Genomic DNA, 25,001 nt, shown 5'->3' with positions numbered 1-25,001 from the left:
AGGTTTTTGGGTGGGTTTTTTTTTTTTTTGTTTGTTTTTAATTGTATGACATGTTTTCTAATTGTGAAGAAAGCCTAATATATATATTCTTTATAGCCCTATTAGCCCTATACCCCTCCATTAGTGTTAAGAAGGGGTTTTTAAGTATATTTTGGACTGGAGTTCTTTTACAATATTAAAAAAGGAAGATATGTGTTTGTTGCATTCTTTCTTTCAGTCTTTGAAATAGATTCCCTCAGGACTACTTTTACTTGAAAGCCAAAGAATATTAGTAAGGCTATAAACTCATTGTCTTTTCTGTTTGTCCTCTTCTGCAGAAATATTTTGTTAATCCTCAGTTATTACCTTGGCAATTCAGTAATAAGGAACTGGAATTGGTTTCATTTCCTTTTGCATTCCTTTTCCAGGAATGTGGAGCCTTCTTGATGTTTTAGACTAAAGGGATTGCATGCAGATAGTTAATTGAAAATGGTTCGTTCTTTTCAGTGTGCAGCTGTTTTTGGAAGGCAAGGGACTCTAGCATGACTCTGTTATAAATTTGATGGTTTTTAAATATTGAGCAATAAAGTTATTTGGAATGATAATAATACCTCCCTAGATTTTTGATGACTTTTTATAAAATAGCTGATAATTTTGAAAGTTTTTATTTTCAAATAGATAATAAAAGAACATGGTACAAAATGCAGTAAGTACAGAGAGAAATGTACTGAAAACTATTTTCCTACCCTATCACCAGTTACTTCCTTCTTTTCTTAGACTGCCACTATTACCAGTTTTTTATATATTTTTCCAGAGATACTATAGGATTATGCAAGTGTGTGTGTGTGTGTGTGTGTGCGCGCCCGCGCGTGCTCTTTAAACACAAATGTACCATTATTATACACACTCTCCTGTAACTTTTCTCACTGAAAATAAGTCTTGGTGATTGGGCAGTAAATAATCTAATTCTTTTTAACAACTATATAATATTTTACCAAAATTGATTTAACCAGTCCCTGTTGGGTTGTTTTCAGTTTTTTTGCTATTATAAATAATACTTTCAGTGAATTTCCTGTACATGTTTCACAAAAACACACATTCACAGGAGCCCAGTTATTTTCATATAATGATAATTTCCACCACCCTATGGTATAAAAATCTACATGCAGTATTCACAGACATTCTAGTAGGGGGTCAATGTTTTATTCCTTTATTGTGATAAAAGTGAGATTCTATAATGATGCATCCAAGTATCATTTTCTAGTAGTCAACATATAAAATGAATTATAAGAATTTCTGTTTGTTTTTTACTCTCTCATCTTTGCATTGAAGATTTTGGTGCCTCTGATTTTGCTACAACAAATGCTTTTGGAGTTGACAAGACGTGGTCAAGAGCCTCTGAGTGCATTGCTGCAGTTTGGTGTGACATACCTGGAGGACTATGCTGCAGAGTACATCATTCAACAAGGTGGCTGGGTATGAGCTGTTGTGTGTTTTCTTATCTTTAAAAAAAGGTTAAGCTATTCATGGTGCTTGTTTTTATCAACATAGGTTTAATATCAATATTATCATTTAATATTATTTAATATTGATTGCGTGATGATAGCAAAGCAAGACTATTAATACAGTTTTGCTATTAATATTTTACTTAGAGTAATGTGATAGGTGGTGTTTTTAAATAGTTCTTTTAAGTAGTTCTAATTATGAAACATTTTGTACTACCAAAAAACATATAAATAATTAAGAGGAATAATAAAGTGAACGCCTATGTATTTGCCAGCTCATTTGAAGAAAAGAACACAGCAAACATGTTTGGATCCTTTCATGTGCCCCTCCTAGATTCCAGCATGCTTCTACAAGGATAGCTTCTATTCTGAAATTTGTTTTTTTTATAGCTTAGCCATGTATGTATATCTATATCTATATATATATATATATAATGAGGATACATATATATGAGGTATATATAAAATATATAATATATTATAATATATATAATATATTATGTATAGTATATATAATATATATATAATGAGGTATATATAATATATATAATGTATACGTGTATATATGTATGTATATGTATATATATGTATATTATATATACCACACATACCTAGACAATATATTACTTTGTACATTTTTAACTTTATGTGAATAATACCACATTAAATGTATTTTTCTAAACTTGCTTTTTTTTCGCGCAGTGTTACATTCTTGAGACTGTCCTAGGTCATTGTTTCTGAATTATTTTTTTCTTTCTCAGTCCCTTATGGATCCTTTTTTAGACATTTGTATCCTAATCATCTCCCTCCTTTCCCATGAAATTTTAATACCATAGATCTAAGTGTATTTATGTACTGTTGCCTTCTGGAGGGCCACAAGCGATTGTAATACCTAAGATTCCCCCATCTTGCCAAACCAGTTTTAACCCTCGAAATCATCCACACTGAGAATATATGATCTAGGTTAATGTATTGGCTGGTGTTTGGTATTCCATTGTGTAAATATATCACATAATTTATTTATCTATTATCTTGTCAGTAGACATTTTCACCTTTTTGCTATTACAAATATTGCTGTTATAAACATTGTTATACATATGTATACGAGTTTCTCTGAGTATATACTTGGGAGTAGAATTTCTGGGTCTAAGAGTATACACATGTTCAGTTTACATGATAATGCCAAAGTGTTTTCCAAAGTGGTTTTCCAATGTACACTCTGTCAGCAGTACATAAGAATTTTTTGTTGCTCTTCATCTTCTCTAATACTTAATATTGTCAGACTTCTTAATTTTTAAAATCATTTGTAATCTTTTAAAATAAGATTATTTTGTAATAAGTTTAGATTCACAAAACTGTGTAAAGTGTTCCTGTATATCCTCCACCCAGTTTTCCCTAGTGTTGATATCTTACTCAGCTATGGTACCCTTATCAAATTGACTTTTCCATATTGATTTCATATCCAGCAAATTTGTTGAACTGTATGATTATCCTCATTATTTATCTCCAGGTTTCTTTGGGTCGGTCTTCTACTTTGAAAATCGTACTGTCTGTGAATGATGATAATTTTTTTCCTTGACAAGTCTCTTTTAAATTTATTTATTACACTTATTGCACTAATCAGAATCTCCAGTACAGTATTAATGAAATTGGTATTAAAACTCATCCTTGTCTTTTTCCTGATGTTAAAATGAGTGCTTTTAATTATTTTACCATTTAGTTGTATCAGTCTAAATGAGTGAGGTTGGCTTGTAATTTTCTTGTATGTCTTCAGTTAAAAATTTTTTTTAATGTTTATTTTTGAGAGAGAGAGAATATGTGCATGCATGTGCATGTGAGTGGGGGAAGACCAGAGAGAGAGAGAGAGAGAGAGAGAGAGAGAGAGAGAGAGAGGAGTCAGGGAAGTCGTGCCGGGTGTGGTGGGGTAGGGTTTTTAAACTGCAGCGGTTCACAGTTTAGGTCCACGTGGGCCTTTTTCCGCGCCAGGTTGTGCTGTCGCTTGGTGATTGGTTGACCTCCAATTCGTTTTGGCGCACAGCTTTGGGCTTTCCGTTGGGTTGTGCTGGCGCTGGATAATTGGTTGACCTTCAGTTCGTTCTGGCGCGCCGCTTGAGGCTTTCCGTTGGGTTGCACTGGCGAGATGGCTGTCCCTTCCACTGTGGTTCCAGGGACATCCTAATAATGACTTGAGCCAAAACCAAGAGTTGGAAGCTCAACTGAGTCACATAGGCGCCCCTAAGGATATGCTAGCTTCGTAAAATATACAGTTGGGAAGGGAAGAGTGTTTCCTCTTTTTCTATACTCTGGAATAGTATATATGAGGTTTAATTTATTGTGCCTTATGATGCCTGCAAAATCACCTGGTGTTTTCTTTGGGGTAAGTTTTCTGGTTTTTCCTGTCAACTTTTGATAATTTTTCTGGATATTATCCCTAGATTTTCAGATTTATTGGCATAGAGCTGTTCATAATACCCTTTTATTTATTTATTTATTTATTTATTTATTTATTTATTATATTTGGAGGAGAATACAGTGGATTTTTATTTCTTAATTGTCTTATACCACTTACTTTTAAAAAACATTTTAGGGTGTCTTGGTGGCTCAGTCAGTTCAGCATCTGACTCGAGTTCAGCTCAGGTCTCTTGATTTCAGCTTTTCATGATCTCGTGATTTGTTGGATCAAGCCCCGGGTCTGGCTCTACACTGATAGCACAGAGCCTGCTTGGGATTTTCTCTCTCTCTGCCCCTCTCCTGTTTGCACTCTCTTTCTCTCCTTCAAAATAGATAAGTAAACATTAATTAATAAACAAATTAATAAACATTTTATGTTGGAGAATTTTGAACATGTATGAAAATAGATAAGATAGTATAATGACCCCCATCATTTAAGCCCTAACAGCCATTAACACATTGCCAGTTATGCTTTTTTCACACCCTAGTCATGTCTCTTCTTAATATTATTTTGGAGCAAAATCTAGGCATCATATACTTTTATCTATAAAAATTTCAGTATGTAGGGAGGTGGGGGGATGGGTGAAATAGGTGAGGAGGATAAATTAAGAGTATACTTATCATGAGCACTGAGTAATATATAGAATTGAATCACTATATTGTGCACTTTAATCAGCACTGTATTTTAAGTATAGCGGAATTAAAATTTTTTTCAGTATGTATCTCTAAAAAATAAATATTTTATTTTTATTTTTTTATTTTTATTTGTTTCAAGAATTTATTTTCTTTTTTAATTTTTTTTAATGCTTATTTATTTTTGAGAGAGAGGGAGAGACAGAGCGTGAGCAGGGGAGGGGCAGAGAGAGAGGGAGACACAGAATCCAAAGCAGGCTCCAAGCTCTGAGCTTTCAGCACAGAGCCTGACACGGGGCTTGAACTCACAGACTGTGAGATCATGACCTGAGCCAAAGTTTGATGCTCAACTAAGTGAGCCACCCAGATGCCCCACTTAAGATTTTATTTTTAATTACACTACCATTATCACATCAAAAAAGTTAAAAATGATTTCTTCATCAAATATCCTGTTGACATTCAAGTTTCTTTCTTTTTTTTTTTTAAGTTTATGAGAGAGAGAGAGAGAGAGAGAGAGGGTGAGTACATGCAGGCAGGGGAGGGGCAGAGAGAGAGGGAGAGGGAATCCCAAGCAGGCTCTGTGCTAATAACATGGGGCTCGATCCCACAAACCATGAGATCATGACCTGCCAAGATCAAGAGTCGAATGCTAAACCGACTGAGCCACCCGGGTGCCCCAGCGTACAGATTTCTAAATGTCTCAAAAATATCCTCTCTTTTGGATGGGAAGGCAATCTGGCTGCAACATCTGTCACCCTATTGATCACCAGGGCTGATTTGGCTGATCTAGCTGGCTAGGCCCATCTCCCCTTCCTCCCTCAATGCTCCATGTGCATTTCCTGAGGCTGCACACTGGGTTGAAGAGGATGATCTTCCCAGACACCGTTTTGTCAAGGGTGTAGGAATGGCCGCACTCCACTGCTAGAGCCTCCAAACAGGCTCTCAAGCTCCATTTGTAGGAGAACATATGGTAGTCTAGCTTCTAAGACTCCAGACACATTTGAATGAGGTGCTGCATGTGGCAGTCTGCTTTTCTTTAAAAAAAAAAAAAAAAAAAAAAAAAAAATCCTTTCTTTTAATCTTTACAATGTATGGAGTTGTATCTCCCTTTCCATTTTATTATATCTTAATTTCTTCTTAGTTTTTGGTTTAAAATATTTTTTTATTGCCCTGGATATTTGTGTGTATATGTCTTGTTTGTTTTTGTTTTGTTTTTTAATTTTTTTTTAACGTTTATTTATTTTTGAGACAGAGAGAAACAGAGCATGAATGGGGGAGGGTCAGAGAGAGAGGGAGACACAGAATTTGAAACAGGCTCCGGGCTCTGAGCTGTCAGCACAGAGCCTGATGCGGGGCTCAAACTCACAGACTGTGAGGTCATGACCTGAGTCGAAGTCGGATGCTCAACCGACTGAGCCACCCAGGCACCCCTGTTTTTGTTTTTTTTAAGCTCTAGGCTCAATGTGGGGCTGGAACCCACAACCCCAAAATTAAGAGTCATATACTCTCTACTGACTGAGCCAACCAGGTGCCCCTCTTTTCTTTTTTAATAACTGTAAATTCAAACTTAGAGAAGCTTGCCTTTGTCTTGAAAAACAAAACAAAATAAAACAACAAAGCATCTTATCATTTGCTAACCTGATTTCGTTTTAAGAAATAGGTGGTAGTTACATTGCAGGAGTAAAATTTATACCATGAATGATGCAGGTCTTAGTCTGGTGGTAATAAAAGACAATAACATTGTTGCCAAAATTTTAATCTATTGGTGGCATTTGTGGGAAAAGAAGCCCTTGCTAGACAGCAGCCAACTGCTAGGAAATTCTAAAGTGTCATAGGCTAAAGAGGGAATGAGGTTAGTAAAATGCCTCAACAGAGTTTGAATAAAATACTGGATTTGAGAGTTACTGGAACTTGGATATGTAAAAATAGGGTGGTAGGTTGGGTCAGGCTTGTCATGGTCTCAAGTTCAAGTAAACTACTATGGTAATACACTACTTCACAGGTCTCACACTTTTCAGGGGCCTTTTCTTTTCCTCAGTAGGTTCTAGCAGAGGTGTGCTCAGTTATTTTCAGTATAGATGCCTAGCTCCAAAGACAAAACATGAGGAAGGAAGAGAGATGGAATGAAGAGAGTGTGCAGAGAAAATACCCCTCTTCTTCCTGTTTTTTCTTTTCCTCATGCTTAAAAGATACAGAGAGTGCCTGAAGAGGAACTAACTCCCCAGGGGAATGGTTTCAGGCCTACAGGATCAGTCAGACATACAGTCTATACTCTCCTTCAAAGCATCAACTTCTTTCTTTTCTTTTATTACTTCTGACTGAGAGCTGTGGTCTCTGCTGCTGTGCGTTTCTACATCAAACAAAACATCTACTCATCTTCTTATGGGGAAGGGCTATCACAGTAATCACTTCCTCTTAAACTGCTCTGTCCTAATTCCTGTTGTGCATTCAAAAGAATCTCCTCCATGTCTCCATGGTAGATAGAGGATGAGGAAAGTACATGAGCCAGCCCCCCATTTTCCTCGTTGCCATTATCATTGTCATTGCTGCTGTTCATGGGTAGCTCCACTCAGGAATCTTCCTCACTTATATGGTGTTTTACAACAAGGGAAGAAACAAAATACAGGGGATGTTATTCATTCCCTTCTCCATTTTCAGTTTTATTATGATGTAGTATATTGATGTATATTGTTGTATTGGTGTATATTGTTTGTTATTATAATTTGTTACAGAGAGTATTTTATTCAACTGAAATGTGTGTGCTAAAGAAAAAGCAAAAATATGAATAACTAGTTGTTAATATTAAAAAATTTATAAATGTGTTTTTAATCTCTAAATTTGAATGCCCAATCTATATTTCACATTGTTAGGTCTAAGCACTCTGTTTTTTGTGTGTGTGTTTAAAACCAAGAGATTGCTTTTTCAGCTAATTGATGAAAATGTATCCTCTGATACAAAGTATCAACATGAATCACCTTTAAGGTACTTTGTGTTAAATGTTACATTGACAGGTCTTAAAACCATAATGGTCATTCTTCTAGAGGTCATTGACAATTATGGTCATTGTCTACATGAAGTTGCATGTCAGTTACATAAAGTCTGTAGTATGATTTCCATGGGTGATGTGTTTGTCTTCAGCCACTTGAATACAACATCAGGGTAAAACAAATTACCTAGCTCTCAAAGTGGAACTAGTTTTGAAAACCTACAGGGAAGGAGGAGGTGATGGCAGCTATAATATGTTAGATGAAGGCTTTAGGCTTATAAATTTGCAGAGGACAGTAATATTTTGTTCTCTGAGTTATAAAAAGAAATGCCTAGGATGAATGCCATTTAGAGTTCTACAGATAATTTTTTTTCCTATGATTTATGTTTTGTGATTGTTTTTGCAGTATATTTGAGATGATTTTTCCATTGTACTGATATTGAGAAGAACACTTTATTGAGGTTTAGAAGTTATATGACTGGTTTGAATTTTTTTAAACAGACTGTAGAGCAGTTCTAGGTTCACAGAAATACTGAACAGAATTTACAAAGATTTCTCATATACTATCTGACTGTACACATGCATAGCCTTCCCCATTATCAACATCTCCCACCAGAGTCGTACATTTGTTGCAACTGATGAACCTCCATGGAAACATCATTGTCACCCAGAGACCATAGTTTACATTGCAGTTTACTTGGTGTATATTCCATAATTTGGACAAATTTATAATATGACATATATCTGGTGCACCTGGGTGGCTTAGTCATTTAAGCGTCTGACTTCGGCTCAGGTCATGATCCCACGGTTTGTGAGTTTGAGCTCTGTGTCAGACTCTGTGCTTACAGCTCAAAAAAATAAACATTTAAAAATTTTAAGTATAATGACATATCCACCCTTGTAGTATTATATACAGAGTAGTTTCACTGTTCTAAAAATCCTGTGTTCCGCTTGTTTGACCCTCCTTCCCACCTAACCTCTGGCAACCACTGATCTTTTTACTGTCTCCTTGATTTTGCTTTTCCAGAATGTCAGACAGTTGAGACCATGCAGTATGTAGCCTTTTCAGACTGGCTTCTTTAACTTAGTAAGTGCATTTAAGTTTCTTCCATGTGTTTTTTTTTATTTTTTTAATTTTTTTTAGCCTTTATTTATTTTTGAGAGAGAGGGAGAGACAGAGTGCAAGTGGGGGAGGAACAGAAAGAGAAGGAGACACAGAATCCAAAGCAAGCTCCAGGCTCTGAGCTGCCAGCACAGAGCCAGATGCAGGGCTCAAACTCATGAACCATGAGTTCATGACCTGAGCCGAAGTCAGACGCCTGACTGACTGAGCCACCCAGGTGCCCCTCCTCCATTTCTTATTATGGCTTGATAGCTCATCTCATTTTAGCATTGAATTTTTAGCACTCCTTTGGATGTTTATTTACCCATTCACCTACTGAGGGAGATCTCGGTTGCTTCCAAGTTTTAGCAATTATCAATAAAGCTGCTACAAACATCCGTGTGCAGGTTTTTATGTGGGCATAAGTTTTAAACTTCTTTTTTTTTTTTTTTTTGAGAGGGAAAATGAACATACATGAACAGGGGAAGGGCAGAGGGAGAGAGAAAATCTTAAGGGCTTCACGCCCAGTGTGGGGTTGATGCGGGGCTCAGTCTCAACGAAACATGAGATCATGACCTAAGCCAAAACTAAGAATCTGATACTTTTTAAAAAAATGTTTATTTATTTTTGAGGGAGACAGAGAGAGAGAGAGGGAGACAGAATCTGAACCAGGCTCCAGGCTCCAAGCTGTCAGCACATAGCCTAACACAGGGCTCCAACTCACAAACTGTGACATCATGACCCTAGCTAAAGTTGGATGCTTAACCGACTGAGCCATCCAGGCACCCCCATATCTCATTAGTTTAATTTGCATTTTCCTGATGACATATGATGTGAAGCATCTATTCATATGCTTATTTGCCATCTGTATATCTTTGGTGAGGTGTCTGTTAAGATGTTTGGCCCATTTTTAAACTCAGGTTGGTTTCTCTCACAGTGGGTTTGTTGCCAGAACGCAGGTGTTGTGAAAACCACCTCTAAACCTAAACCAAAATGGGAAAGGAAAAGACCCACATCAACATCATCATCATTGGACACGTAGATTTGGGCAAGGCTACCACTACTGGTCATCTGATCTATATATGTGACAGGATTGACAAAAGAACTTTAGAAAAATTTAAGAAGGAGGCTGCTGAGATGGGAAAGGGCTCCTTCATGTATGCCTGGGTCTTGGATCAACTGAAAGCTGAAAATGAACATGGTATCACCATTGATATCTCCCTGTAGAAATTTGAGACCAGCAAGTCTATGTGACCATTATTGATGCCCTAGGACACAAAGACTTTATCAAGAATATGATTATAAGCACATCTCAGGCTGACTCTGCTGTCCTGATCGTTGCTGCTGGTGTTGGCGAATTTGAAGCTGGTATCTCCAAGAATAGGCAGACCTGTGAGCATGACCTAGCTTATACACTGGGTGTAAAATAACTTATTGTTGGTGTTAACAAAATGGGTTCCACTGAGACACCCTACAGCCAGGAGAGATAGGAGGAAATCATTAAGGAAGTCAGCACCTACATTAAGAAAATTGGCTATAGCCCCAACACAGTAGCATTTGTGCCAGTTTCTGGTTGGAATGGTGACAACATGCTGGAGCCAAGTGCTAACATGCCATGGTTCAAGGGATGGAAAGTCACCCGTAAAGATGGCAATGACAGTGGAACCACACTGCTTGAAGCTCTGGATTGTATTCTGCCACCAACTCATCTAACTGACAAGCCCTTATGTTTGCCCCTCCAGGATGTCTACAAAATTGGTGGTATTGGTACTGTCCCTATGGGCCAAGTGGAAACTGGTGTTCTTAAATCAGGCATGGTCGTCACTTTTGCTCCAGTCAGTGTTACAACTGAAGGAAAGTCTGTTGAAATGCACCATGTAGCTTTGAGTGGCTTTGAGTGAGGCTCTTTCTGGGAAAAATGTGGGCTTCAAAGTCAAGAACATATCTGTCAAAGATGTTCATCGTGACAGTGTCGCTGGTGATAGCAAAATGATGCACCAATGGAAGCAGCTGGCTTCACAGCTCAGGTGATTATCCTGAACCATCCAGGCCAGATCAGCACTTGATATGCACCTATGGTGGATGGTCACACAGCTCATATTGCCTGCAAGTCCACTGAGCTGAAGGAGAAGACTGATCGTCGTTCTGGAAAAAAGCTGGAAGATGGTCCCAAGTTCTTGAGATCTGGTGATGCTATCATCGTTGATATGGTTCCTGGCAAGCCTGTGTGTCTTGAGAGCTTCTCTGACTATCCTCCCCTGGGCCATTTTGCTATTCGTGATATGAGGTGGTTGCTGTGGGTGTCATCAAAGCAGTGAATAAGAAGGCGGCTGGAGCTGGCAAGTCACCAAGTCTTCCCAAAAAGCTCAGGAGACTAAATGAATATTATCTCTGCCACTCCAGTCTCAATCAGTGGTGGAAGAACGGTCTCAGAACTGTTTGTGTCAATTGGCCATTTAAGTTTAATAGTAAAAGAATGGTTAATGATAGCAAATGCATCGTAAAACCTTCAGAAGGAACGAAGAATGTTTTGTGGGCCATTTGTTTTGTATGTGTGTGTGGCAGTTTTAAGTTACTAGTTTTTAAAACCAGTACTTTTTAATGGAAACAACTTGACCAAAAATCTGTCGCAGAATTTTGAGACCCATTAAAACAAAAGTTTAATAAGAAAAAAAAAAATCAGGTTTTTTTTTTTTTTATGTTTATTTTTGAGAGAGAGACAGAGTGTGAATGGAGGAGCAGCAGAGAGAGAGAGAGAGAGAGAGAGAGAGAGAGAGAGATCTGAATTAGGCACAGAGCCTGATGCAGGGCTCAAACCCACGAACCATGAGATCATGACCTGAGCCAAAGCCAGACACTTAACTGATTGAGCCACCCAGGGGCCCAATTTTTTTTTCTTATTTAAGAGTTCTTTGTCCCCACTAAAAGGGAGAACTACAGACCAATTTCCCTGATGAACATGGATGCAAAAATTCTCAACAAGATACTAGCAAACCAGATCCAACAATACATTAAGAGAATTATTTGCCATAATCAAGTGGGATTTGTTGCTGGGATGCAGGGCTGGTTTGATATCTGCAATCAATCAATGTGATACATAACATTAATAAAATAAAGGATAAGAACCACATGATCTGCTCAATAGATGCATAAAAAGTATTTGACAAAATATAGCATCATTTCTTGATAAAAACCCTCAACAAAGTAGGGATAAAAGGAACATACCTCAAGATCACAAAGGCCATATATGAAAGACCTACAGCTAATAGCATCCTCAATGGGGATGCTTTCCCCCTAAGGAACACGACAGAGATGTCCACTCTCACCACTGTTATTCAACATAGTGTTAGAAGTCTTAGCCTCAGCAATCAGACAACAAAAAGAAATAAAAGGCATCCAGACCGGCAAGGAGGAAGTCAAACTTTCACTCTTCACAGATGACATGATGTTCTATGTGGAAAACCGAAAAGACTCCACCAAAAAAATTCCAGAACTGATACATAAATTCAGCAAAGTCATGGGATATTAAATCAATGTACAGGAATCAGTTGCATTTCTATACACCAATAATGAAGTAACAGAAAGAGAAATCAAGGAATTGATCCCCATTTACAGTTGCACCAAAACCCCTAATAAACCCTTGGAATAAACCTTACCAAAGAGGTGAAAAATCTGTATACTCAAAACTATAGAAAGCTTATGAAAGAAATTGAAGAAGACACAAAAAATGGGGAAAAAATTCCATGCTCATGGATTGGAAGAAAAAATATTGTTAAAATGTCAATACTACCCAAAGCAATCTATATATATTCAGTGCAACCCTATCAAAATAACACCAGCATTCTTCACAGAGCTAGAACAAACATTCCTAAAATTTGTGTGGAACCAGAAAGGACTCTCAATAGTCGAAGTAATGTTGAAAAAAAAACAAAACAAAACTGGAGGCATCACAATTCCAGACTTCAAGCTGTATTACACAGCTGTAATCATCAAGACAGTATGGTACTGGCACAAAAACAGACATTCAGATCAATGGAACAGAATAGAGAACCCCCAAAATGGACCACAAACATATGACCAACTAATCTTAGACAAAGCAGGAAAGAATATCCAATGGAGGGGCACCTGGGTGGCTCAGTCTGTTGAGTATCCGACTTTGGCTCAGGTCACGATCACCGAGTCCATGGGTTCGGGCTCTGTGTCAGGCTCTGTGCTGACAGCTCAGAGCCTGCAGCCTGCTTCAGATTCTGTGTCTCCCTCTCTCTCTCTGCCCCTCCCCTGTTCACACTCTGTCTCTCTCTCAAAAATAAACATTATAAATTAAAAAAAAATATCCAGTGGAAAAAAGTCTCTTCAGCAAACAGTGTTGGGAAAAATGGACAGTGACATGCAGAAGAATGAACCTGGACTGCTTCTTTACACCATACACAAAGATACTCAAAATGGATGAAAGACCTAAATGTAACACAAGGAAGCCATCAAAATCCTAGAGGAGAAAACAGGCAACAACCTCTTTGACCTTGGCCGCAGCAACTTCTTACTTGATATGTCCTCAGAGGCAAGGGAAACCAAAGCGAAAATGAACTATTGGGACCTCATCAAGATAAAAAGCTTCTGCACAGCAAAGGAAACAATCACCAAACTAAAAGGCAATTGATGGAATGAGAGAAGATAGGAAGATAGTGGCAAATGACATATCAGATAAAGGGTTAATATCCAAAATGTATAAAAAACTTTTCAAACTCAACACCCAAAAAACAAATAATCCAGTGAAGAAATGGGCAAAAGACAGGAATAGACATTTTTCCAAAGAAGACATCCAGGTGGCTAACAGACAGACACATGGAAAGATGCTCAACGTCACCCATCATCATGGAAACACAAATCAAAACCACAATGAGATACCATCTCATACCTGCTAGAATGGCTAAAATTAACAACTCAGACAACAACAGATATTGGCAAGGATGAGGAGAAAGAGAAACCATTTTGCACTCCTGGTGGGAATGCAAACTTGTGCAGCCACTTTGCAAAACAGTATAGACGTTCCTCAAAAATTAAAAATAGAACTACCCTAAAACCCAGCAATTGTACTACTAGGTATTTATCCAAATGATACTAACATGCTGATTCGAAGGGGCACATGCACCCCAATGTTTATAGCAGCACTGTCAGCAATAGCCAAAGTATGGAAAGAACCCAAATGTCCATCGCCTGAAGAATGGATAAAGAAGACATGATATATATTTCTATACAATGGAATATTATTTGGTGATCCAAACGAACGAAATCTTGCCATTTGCAACAACATGGATAGAATTAGAGATATTGTGCTAAGCGAAATAAATCAGAGAAAGTCAAATATCATACGATTTCACTCATATGTGGAATTTAAGAAATAACAAAACAGGTGACCATAGGGGAAGGGAAGCAAAAGTAAGATAAAAACAGAGAGGGAGGGGTGCCTGGGTGGCTCAGTCGGTTAAGCGGCCGACTTTGGCTCAGGTCATGATCTCACGGTTTGTGAGTTTGAGCCCCGCGTCCGGCTCTGTGCTGACAGCTCAGAGCCTGGAACCTGCTTCAGATTCTGTGTCTCCCTCTCTCTGACCCTCCCCCGTTCATGCTCTGTCTCTCTCTGTCTCAAAAATAAATAAACGTTAAAAAAAAATAAAAAACAGAGAGGGAAACAAACCATAAGAGACTCTTAAATATAGAGAACAAATTGAGGGTTGCTGGCAGGTTGAGGGGATGGCCTAAATGGGTGATGGGCATTAAGGAGGGCACTTGTTGGGATGATCACTGGGTGTTATATGTAAGTGATGAATCGCTGAATTCTATTCCTGAAATCATTATTACCCAATGTGTTAACTAACTTGGATTTTAAAAAAGTGTTCTTTGTATATTTTGGGTAATGGTTCTTTATCAGGTGTGTCTTTTGAAATTTTTCTCCCAGGGGTGCCTGGGTGGCTCAGTTAGTTAAGCATCTGACTTTGGCTCAGATCATGATCTCACAGTTTGTGAGTTTGAGCCCTGCATCAGGCTGTCTGTTGTCAGCCCAGAACATGCTTTGGATCCTCTGTCTCCCTGTCATTCTGCCTCCCAGCTTGTACAGTGCTCTGTCTGAAAAATAAATGAACATTTTAAAAAAATGGAATTGTTTTTTCCCAGTCTGTGCCTTGTGTTTTCATTCTCTCAACACTGTCTTTCATAGACCAATATTTTAATTGTAATAAAGTCCAGCTTATCAACCATTTCTTTCCTTGACTCTGTCTTAGTGTTGTATCTAAAAAGTCATCACCAAGCCCAAGGTCATCTAGGTTTTATCTTACGTTATTTTCTAGGAATTTTAGTTTTGTGTTTTGTATTCAGGTCTGTGACCCATTTGGGGTTAAATTTAAAAATTTTTTTTTTCAACGTTTTTTATTTATTTTGGGGACAGAGAGAGACAGAGCATGAACGGGGAAGGGGCAGAGAGAGAGGGAGACACAGAATCGGAAACAGGCTCCAGGCTCCGAGCCATCAGCCCAGAGCCTGACGTGGGGCTCGAACTCCCGGACTGCGAGATCGTGACCTGGCTGAAGTTGGATGCTTAACCCACTGCGCCACCCAGGCGCCCCTGGGGTTAAATTTTTAAAGGGTGTAAAGTCTGTGTCTAGATTCATTTCTGTGCATGTGCATGTCTAGTTGTTCCAGCACCATTGTTTGAAAAGACTATTTTTTCTCCATTGTATTGCCTTTGCTCCTTTTTCAAAGATCACTGTATGGGGCACCTATGTGGTTCAGTGTGTTGAGCATCCAACTCTTCATTTCTGCTCAGGTCGTGATCCCAGGGTGTGGGATCAAGCCCCACATTGGGCTCCATGCTGAATGTTGGTTGAGCCCACTTAGGATTCTCTCTCTCTCTCTCTCTCTCTCTCTGCCCCTTTCCCCTGCTCATGTGCTCTCTTTCTCTAAAATAAGATAAAATAAAAAGATCAGTTGATTGTATTTATGTGGATCTGTTTCTGGGCTCTCTATTCTATTCCACTGATCTATTGTTCTTTCACCAATACCATGCTGTCTTGATTACTCTAGCTTTATATAGTAAGTCTTGAAGTCATGTGGTGTCAGTCTTTCAGCTTTGTTCTTCAATATTGTGTAGACTATCGCTGGTCTTTTGTTGCTCCATGTAAACTTAAGAATTAGTTTGTCAATATTTGCTGAGAGTTTGGTTAGGATTGCAGTGAATCATAGATCTAGTTGAGAAGAACTGATATTTTAACCATATTGAGACTTTATATCCACGAACATGGACTATCTCCATTTATTTAGTTCTTTTTTGATTTCTTTCATCAGAGTTTTATAGTTTGCCTTATATAGATCTTGTACCCATTTTGTTATACCTAAACATTTTGTTTTGGGGGATATTCATGTAATTAGTATTAGGTCTTTAATTTCCATTTCCATTTGTTCATTGTCAGTATATAGAAAAGCAGTTGACTTTTGTATATTAACCTTGTATTCTACAACCTTGCTATTATTGCTTATTAGTTTTAGTATTTTTGTTGCTTCTTTTGGATTTTCATTACATAGATGATCATGTCATCTGTGAACAAGACAGTTTTATTTCTTCTGTAAAATAAAAATTCAACTGAGTAAATTTGATGACCTAATTGACTTTATTCAGTGATTCATGAATCAGGCAGCATCCCATCTAGCAAATAAAAGAAGTATGTATTTATGTATTTATTTAGAGTATCCACACAAGTGGGGAAAGAGCTGAGGGGGAGAGGGAGGGAGAGAGTCTTAAGCAGGCTTCATGCCCAGCACAGAGCCCAGTGTGGGGCTAGATCTCATGACTGACCGTGAGATCATGACCTGAGCTGAAATCTAGAGTTGGAGGCTCAACTGACTGAGCCACCCAGGTGACCCAAGGAAAGGCTTTTAAAGGCAGAAAGGAGGTGGGACAAGGAAGTCATAAACAAAAGAAAGGATTATTTCAGGCAAGGTCACCTTTTTTAGGGAAGTAAATGGAGTCTATTGGGTGAATTACCTCACTAGTGCTGACTAGGAAATTCCAGACTGACTGGTTAAGATCACATTCTTAAAGAAGGTTGAACTTGCAGTTAGGTTAGGTATTAAGCCTTGGTTGGTGACAGGGGTTTAGCTCAAGTAAACCCACTTGGGGCCTGTTGTCTTCTTTTTAACAATTCCTTCCCAATCTGTATACATTTTATTTCCGTATCTTACTGCATTAGCTAGGACTTCCAGTACAGTGTTGAAAAGCAGTGGTGAGAGATGACATCCTTGCCTTGTTCTTCATCTAAATGGAAACTTTATGGTTTCACACCATTAAACATGTTAGCAGTAGGTTTTTTTAATAGATATTCTTTGTCAAGTTGAAGTTCCCCTCTGCCCTAATTTACTATAAAAGTTTTATGATGACTGGATGTTAGATTTTGTCAGATGCTTTCTCTGTCTGTTGACATGATCTTATGACTTTGTTTTTTGGTCTGTAGCCTGTTGATGTGATGGATTACATTAACTGATTTTTTAATGTTGACCCAACCTTGTCTATCTGGGATAAATCCTATTTGGTTGTGGCATATAATTCTTTTTATATATTGTTGGGTTCTATTTGCCAATATTTGGTTAAAGATTTTGCATCTATGTTCATAAGAGGTATTGGTCTGTAGTTTTCTTATAATATCTGTCTGATTTTAGAATTTGTGTAATGCTGGCCTCATAGATTTTTCTTGTGTGAGTTTTGACAGATTACGTCTTTTATAGAATTGGTCCATTTCATCCAGGTTATCAAATTTATAGTTATGGAACACAATATTCCTTTATTTTTTTTAATGTCCGTGGGATCTGTAGTGATGTCCCATTTTTCATTTCTGATATTAGTGATTTGTGTGTGTGTGTGTTTTTCTTACTGAATTTATTGATCTCAAATAATCAGCTTTTGGTTTTATTGATTTTCTCAATTGATTTCCTATTTTCAATTTCATTGATTTCTGCTCTTATTTTTACTATGTTTTTTTTCTTCTGTTTACTTTGGACTTAATCTTCTCTTCCTTTTCTAGTTTCCTATGTTGGAAGCTTAGGTGATTGATTTTGGGTGTTTCTTCTTTTCTAATATATGCATATAATATTTAATGCTATAAATTTCCATCTAAGCATTGCTCTTACGGCCTCATACAAAGTTTAAGTTGTGTTTTCATTTTCATTTAGTTCAAGTATTTTTAAATGTCTCTGGAGATTTATTCTCTGACCCATGTATTATTCAGAAATATATTGTTTAATAACCAAGTATTTGGGGATTTTCCATTTATGTTATTGTATTTTGTTGTATTCCATTATGGTCCTGAGAGCAGACATTGTATGATTTCTATTCTTTTAGATTTGTAAACATGTGTTTCATGTCCCAGAATGGTCTAGGTGAGTATTCCATGTGAGCTTGGGAAGAATGTATATTCTTCTATTATTGGATGAGGTAGTTTATAGATGCCCATTATATCCAATTGCTGAATATAACTATGTCATTTGTGACTTTTCGGTCTATTTCTACTGGAAAGGTGTCAAAGTCTCCAATTATAATAGTAGATTAATTTATTTCTCCTTGCACTTCTAGCAGTTTTAGCCTCCCATAGTTTGACACTCTGTTGTTAGATGTGTACACATTAAAGATTATTATGTCTTTTTGGAGGTTTAACCCCTTTCTCATTATGTAATGCCCTCTTTATTCCTGATAACTTTTCTTGCTCTGAAGTCTGCTCTGTTTGAAATTAATACTCCCACTTTTTTTTTTAAGATTTTATTTCTTAAGTAATCTCTCCATCCAACGTGGGGCTCAAATTTACAACCCCAAGATCAAGAGTCACAGACTCTACCTACCGAGTCAGCCAGGTGCCCCTACTTTCTTTTGATTAGTTGTTAGCATAGTATAGTTTTCTCCATCCGTTTACTTTTACTGTGTATGTGTCTTTATATTTAGAGTTTCTTGTAGACAACATATAGTTGGGTCTTGTTTTTTGATCCACTCTGTCTTTTAATTGGTGTATTTGGACTGTTGAAGTTCAAAGTGATTATTGATATAATTGGATTAATGTCTAGCATATTTGTTACTGTCTTCTACTTGTTGCCCTTATTCTTTGTTCCCATTTTTGTCTTCCACTCTTTCTCTGCCTTTTGTGGTTTTAATTGAGCATGTTGTATGATTCCATTTTCTTTCCTTTCTTAACATGTCCATTACATTTCTCTTTTTACTTTTTTTAGTGCTTGCCCCAGAGTTTGCAATATACATTTACAACTAGTCCAAGTTCACTTTCAGATAACACTGTGCTGCTTCATGAGTAATGTGAGTACCTTATCATAACAAAATAATCTTAATTCCTCTCTGTCATCTCTGTATCACTGGTGTCATTTATTTCACTTATATAAGCATGCATATGTATGTATATGTGTATGTGCATATATATACTGTATATGTACGCATACATGATTGAGTTGCTTTGAATAAACTATTATCAGGTATATCAATTAAGAATAAGAAAAGTAAAAATTTTTATTTTACCTTCACTTATTCCTTCTTTGATGCTCTTCCTTTCTTAACGGAGATCCAAGTTTCTGACTTATATTATTTTCCTTCTCTCTAATAAGCCTCTTTTAACATTGCTTCCAACGCAAGTCTACTAACAGCACATTTCCTCAGTTTTTGCTTGTCTGAGATTTTTTGCTTGCCCTTCATTTTTGAGGGGTAATTTTACATGTATAGAACTCTACATTGGTGGGTTTTGTTCTCTCAACATTTTTTAAATATTTTAGTCCACTCTGTTCTTGCTTGCATGGTTTCTGAGGTGAATTTCAATATAATTCTTATCTTTGTTCCTCTACAGGTAAGATGTTTTTAACTCTGGCTTGCCTTAAGATTTTTTTCTTTGATTTTTATTTTTGTAGTTTGAAAATGATATTCCTAGATGTAGGGTGGGGGTTTTTTTGGGGGGGTGGGGGGACATTTATTTTGCTAGATGTTCTCTGAGCTTCCTGAATCTGTGTTTGGTGTCTGACATTAATTTGAAGAAGCTCTTAGACATTATTGTTTTAAATATTTCTTCTGTTCCTTTCTCTTTTTCTTTTCCTTTTTATATTCTAATTTTGTATATTTATGCTTTTTGTAGTTTTTCCACAGTCCTTGGATATCCCGTTCTTTTTTTTCCTGTCTTTGTTGTCTTTGCTTTTCAGCTTTGGATGTTTCTATTGAGATATCCTCAAGCTCAGAGATTCTTTCCTTACCCATGTCTAGTCTAATGGAAGCCCATCAAAGTATTCTTCATTTCCGTTACAGATCTTTTTGATCTCATGGTTCCTTCTTATTATTTCTGTCACTTTGCTTACATTGTTCTTACGTGCTATCTCCTTTATCTACGAGAGTCCTAAGCTTATTTAAAAAAAAATTTTTTTTAAGTTGTTATTTATTTATTTTTGAGAGAGAGAAAGAGAGAGAGGGACAGAGAGAGAGAGTCACAAGCAGGCTCCATGTTGCTAGCACAGAGCCAGACGTGGGGCTCGAACCCACAAACTGTGAGATCATGACCTGAACTGAAACCAAGAGTCGGACGCTTTGACCAACTGAGCCACCCAGGCGCCCCCCTGAGTCCTTAGCTTATTAATCATAATTGCTTTAAATTCTCAGTGTGGTAATTTCAACGTCTGTAATGTCTGGTTCTGATGCTTGCTCCATCTTTTCAAATTATGTTTTTGCCTTTTGGTATGCCTTGTGATTTTTTTCTTGATAGCTGGACATGGTGCACTGGGTGAAAGGAACTGCTGTAAAGAGGCCTTAGGGGAAAGGTGAGGGATTTTTTATAGTCCTATGATTAGGTCAGTCTTTTTACTGAGCCTGTGGCTCACTGTAAACTTCACAAATGTTTTTCTCAGTTTTTTCTTCCTGCATTAGGTGGGATGAGATGGCTAGAGTGGGCTGGAGTTGGGTATTTCTCTGCCCATAGGTTGTTTAGGCTCTGATTAACTAGTTTCTCTTGAGGACAAAGCAGAGTGCCCTGATGTATTTCAAGATAGTTCTTTTTCCTCCTCCTCCTCCTGTCAGAAGCATTAGGGGATTTTTCTTTGGTATTTATTGAGAGCACCTGGTTAATCTCCTGGAGGTAAATCTCACAAAATTGCAGGGGTCTTCCTATGAGGAAGTCCTCCTGGAGTTTTAAACTCTGTGTTGGCCACACTGAGCCTCCAGCAATTCATCAATTATAGTTCAGGTTTGCCTACCTCAGTGCTCGTCCCCTGCACAATTCCCAGCCTGGTAAGCTGTGATTCCCCATATTCTTCTGTGTGTCTCTCCAGTCTTGGGGGCAGTAGTTTGCCCTGTGCCATCACCTCTCTACTTACAGATCCTCGAATAGTTGTGGATTTTTCAGTTTGATCAGCGTTTTACTGGTTTGGGTAGAGTGGTGACTTTCAAGCTCCTTACATGCTGAAAGGCTGTCTGAAGTTTTATCTCTCAGTTTTGTCCACCCTGAGCCTCCAGCAGTTAGACAGCTCCAGTTCATTTCCCTAACTAGGCACTGGTTCCTGGGGAGGTTACTGCTCATGAGTTTCTCCTCTATTAAGCTGTGATTCCCTGTGTTGCCTGTTGGTCACTCCTGTCTTGGGGGCAACGGTTTGCTCTGTGACCTCAGTTCTCTTACAGATCTAAGCAGAGTCACAGATTTCTCCGTTTGGTCAGCTTTTTTACTTGTTGTTAGGGTGGAGTGGCAATTTCCAGGCTTCTTACTGGTCTCCCAGAAACCAGAAGTTAAAATGACATCAAGCTGAGGCTTTACAAGGATCTGTATCATTTTGTTTTTAGTTACTTTATCCATGGGCATTATTCCTCAAACTGGGACATTAGTCATATAGTTACAATTTCTATATCTTAGATGTGAAAGATTCTCCATCTGCTTCTGATCATTCCTAATTACTGATACTCACCATCATGTGAGGTCAAAATATAGTTCTATAATTCCTTTGAAATGTCTGTGTGGAATAGAAACTGAGGCTCCTGTTCCGTGGAGCAATACTTGTAGGTATCACCAGTTCGTGTACTTTGTCTTGGTTTTCCTTGAGAAGGAGTATGGCCTAGGAGTGTTTATTACTGTCTAATTACATGGCCTTAGATGAATCATTTCCCCGAATATCCTTCAGTTTATTTATAAAGTCTAGTTTCTAAGGCAATCATTAATAGTGTCAGCCCATTGACAATGAGTTGGTGAAGATTAATTAAATAAGTTAATTTCTATACTTTTTAAGCCCTTCAGAGATTAATTTTCAATATGCAGTAAACCTTACTTGATGGCGGCATATGTTATGGTAAGCACGATGCTAGATGCTAAGTATACAAAAGTTAAATAAAATATAGGTCCTACTTTTGAGCTCATAGCTGGTTGAGAGGATATAAATGTCAGTAACCACGTGTAGCATGTTACATGCTATGAGATAGGTGTGTTCAGAGATACAAGGAGGGGGTGATTAATTGGGGTGCAATTAGAAATATAAATTCAATTAGGAATACACACCTTAATTGTAATTAGCAGTTAGCTTTTCAGAGTTAAACTGGATTATAATTTTTTATTACTGTTTATATTGACATTAGAATTACAAGATAGGGCTTTTTATTTTCTTTTTTTACCTGCCAGAGAGTGGTGAGTTAACAGGATTGGAAATCACAAAATGAATTTGTGGCCCCAACTCTGCCTTGTGTTTTGGGGGGAATTCATTTAACTTCTTTGAACTTCAGTTTTATCAATTAGAAAATAGAAAGATTAGCTCTCTATCTCACAGAAATAATGATATAAAAGTGTTTTGTGAAAATGTTACATTTTTACAAATGTCAAGTTTTCAGATATGTCTTTAATAGCGTGTATTTTTTTCCTCTTCCTGAGTCTGATGATTCCTTTGCGTTTTGACTGACTTTTAATTGCCCTGCAGTGCACGTAGGGCACAGATTCGTTGGCATATTACGATTCTCCCTGACTCATCCCTTGTTCCCTCCCTCCTCTTTCTCACTGTCTTTCATTTCCTGGGATTGTGTTGCTACATTAGAAAGAAGTAAGTCTGTCTCCTGAAAAGGGCAGTACAAATCCACTGTGGTAAGGCTTCATTTTATTTTCTCCTATGTCATGTACTAAACTAAATACTTATGAAAGATTTAGTTTTAAATTACATAAGAAATTATTGGTGAAAATGTCATCTGATGTCTACCATAATATTTAATATTTAAGTAGTTCGAATAAAATTTATTTTTGTCTTTTTTCTCTTTGACTTAAAGCTTCTTGTTTCTATTTTAAGAATAGAAAGCCACAAAAAGGTTTTTGTTTTTAATCAGGGATATTTGAAGACTGTCTTTTGGGAACTTTTAGGTAAGAATTTGTTAGAACAGAGTTTTTATACTGTGGGAGGTGACACAGTTTGTGATCTAAAATCAATAAGTGGATTTTGCAACTGAAATGATTTTAGTGTAATGAGGATAAGTACTGTTTCATGAAATCTGTATGTTTTATATGTGAGTGTGAGCATTTACTGCATTGTGCTCCAAAATATGTTTTTTGTGGGTCTTGGTCATCATATTACGTGGAAAATTATTTCTGTGGAATTTCTTTCATATTTTCCATTTTCTTATTTTCTTATTTTAGATTTGTAGTGATCTAAGAGGCTTTTAATATCCTGTTTGAATGTTAGAAGAGCAATTATCTGTTTTTATTTTTTAAGGGGAGTACTTGAAAAATAGATATTACATGATGACTGAGAAGTAATGATAAAGGTTTGTTGGTATTTCTTAGGGGAGGTGAGTCCCTAGATGAGTTTATGAGGGAATGGAGTTCTGCCAAAGCATCTTCAGATGGGAAAGTTAAGTCTGTAAGGAGCTCAGTTTATCAGCAGCTATGACTCTCAGGGTAAAATACTGCTTGAAGTGACAAAATAATTTGTAACTGATGTGAACCAAAGGTGGGGGCTGCGGGGGGAAGGAAGCAAAATGTAGTCAATACAGGTAGAATAAAGTAGCTGCCGCACATTTTAAAAATGGTTCTTTGAATGATCTGCAAACTGTTTTTACTTTGTTCCTATCACCAAAACCAAAGTTACACTTATATTTCATTTTATATTTATTTAAAAATATTCCCCCTTGTCTCCATATTTCAGGTTCTTCTCTCTTTCCCTTTTTATTTGAACGGTTTATTTGCTTGGGTTTTATTTGAAGGGTTTTGTGTACTGCTTGAAGAAAATTCCAAGAATAACCTTTTCTATTTGCTTCTTGCTGTAAACTTGCTGTATGGTAACCAGGGGACGGACTTCAGCCTAAGAGTTGGGGTTAAGTAGTTAAGTAATTGATAAAAGCATGGTCCCTAGAGGTAAACTGCCTGAGCTTAAATTTAGTTCCATGACTGAATGGATTACGTATCCTCCTCAGTTGATTCAGTTTTCTCATCTGTAAAATGGAAATAATAATAAGGCTTACCTCACAGAGTTGTGAGGTTTAAATAGATTAATATAAATAAAATCTTCAGAAGGGCAGATGATAAGAGTCACATAAGGGCTACCTATTATTATTGACATCCAGTTCTCTTTGCAGGCTAAGAGGCCTTGGGGCAAGTTACTTCATCTTTCTGGGCTTTATCTATTTTTTTTTTTTTTTAAGATACAATTCTCTGATTCTTTGTGCATATTTAAACTCTGATAGTTGATCCAAATTAGTTTTATGTTTTTGAGCACTTGAAGTTACTCCTTTTTGTTTTTTTAATCAATGGAACTAAAAAATATTTCCAACAATATAAATATTTTGTGCTAAAATGATTTTAGATTGTTGGAATGGCTCTAATATTACCTGTAGATGTTAGTCTCTCCAATGCAGTAAATTTTATGTAAAGTATTATCCAGAGAAGTCTTTTATCTTTCAGTGAAAGCCTACTCTTCACTAATAACAGGAATTGTTAAGAGAGAGGCCTCTATTTTTATATTTTTGCTTTATATGAATTGGCCCCAGGAGTAAAAGTGTCAGTGTCAGTCTTTCATTAATGCTTCTCACATAAGAGCACAAAATTTTTGGTGAATCTTCATTAAAATGTCATGTTCCAAGTACAGAAATAAGTTATAAGATAGCGAAGGCCATAACAGCAAGGAACAAAACAATTAAGTCTGAATTGACTTCTGAGCAATATATTATTCCAAAGTTGTAATTTGACAGAGTTATTGATCAAGGGAACAAAGAGTGTTCTTAACTCTTTTGTTAGCTTTAAGCTGTTAAAAATAAAGCAAAATGTTTACAGTAAATTCTATTTCAGTTTGTTAACTTTTCCCTTATTTCTTCATGATG

The 25,001-nt window shown here is 37.1% G+C and overlaps 1 protein-coding gene and 2 pseudogenes across 9 annotated transcripts in view; 2 read left to right on the top strand and 1 right to left on the bottom strand.

Annotated features, from left to right (window-relative positions):
- The window catches only part of BCL2L13 (BCL2 like 13), an 86,892-nt gene that overhangs the window by 49,951 nt on the left and 11,940 nt on the right, over positions 1–25,001 (top strand). For 5 of the 9 annotated variants that reach the window (XM_043563198.1, XM_043563194.1, XM_043563196.1 and 2 more), the window contains one exon: positions 1,312–1,455. In XM_043563198.1, the coding sequence (XP_043419133.1) occupies positions 1,312–1,455 (144 nt within the window). Of the gene's footprint in view, positions 1–1,311; positions 1,456–18,913; positions 18,996–22,647; positions 22,780–25,001 lie in introns of those variants that run through there. The other 4 variants (XM_043563199.1, XM_043563201.1, XM_043563202.1 and 1 more) reach the window with 4 other exon arrangements.
- On the bottom strand, positions 6,628–7,140 carry LOC122473038 (annotated as a pseudogene).
- Positions 9,490–11,145, top strand: LOC122473087 (annotated as a pseudogene).

The sequence above is a fragment of the Prionailurus bengalensis genome, chromosome B4 (assembly GCF_016509475.1).
Source record: "Prionailurus bengalensis isolate Pbe53 chromosome B4, Fcat_Pben_1.1_paternal_pri, whole genome shotgun sequence".
In the NCBI taxonomy this organism is placed as follows: domain Eukaryota; kingdom Metazoa; phylum Chordata; class Mammalia; order Carnivora; family Felidae; genus Prionailurus; species Prionailurus bengalensis.
This window is presented reverse-complemented; position numbering and strand designations above follow the sequence as displayed.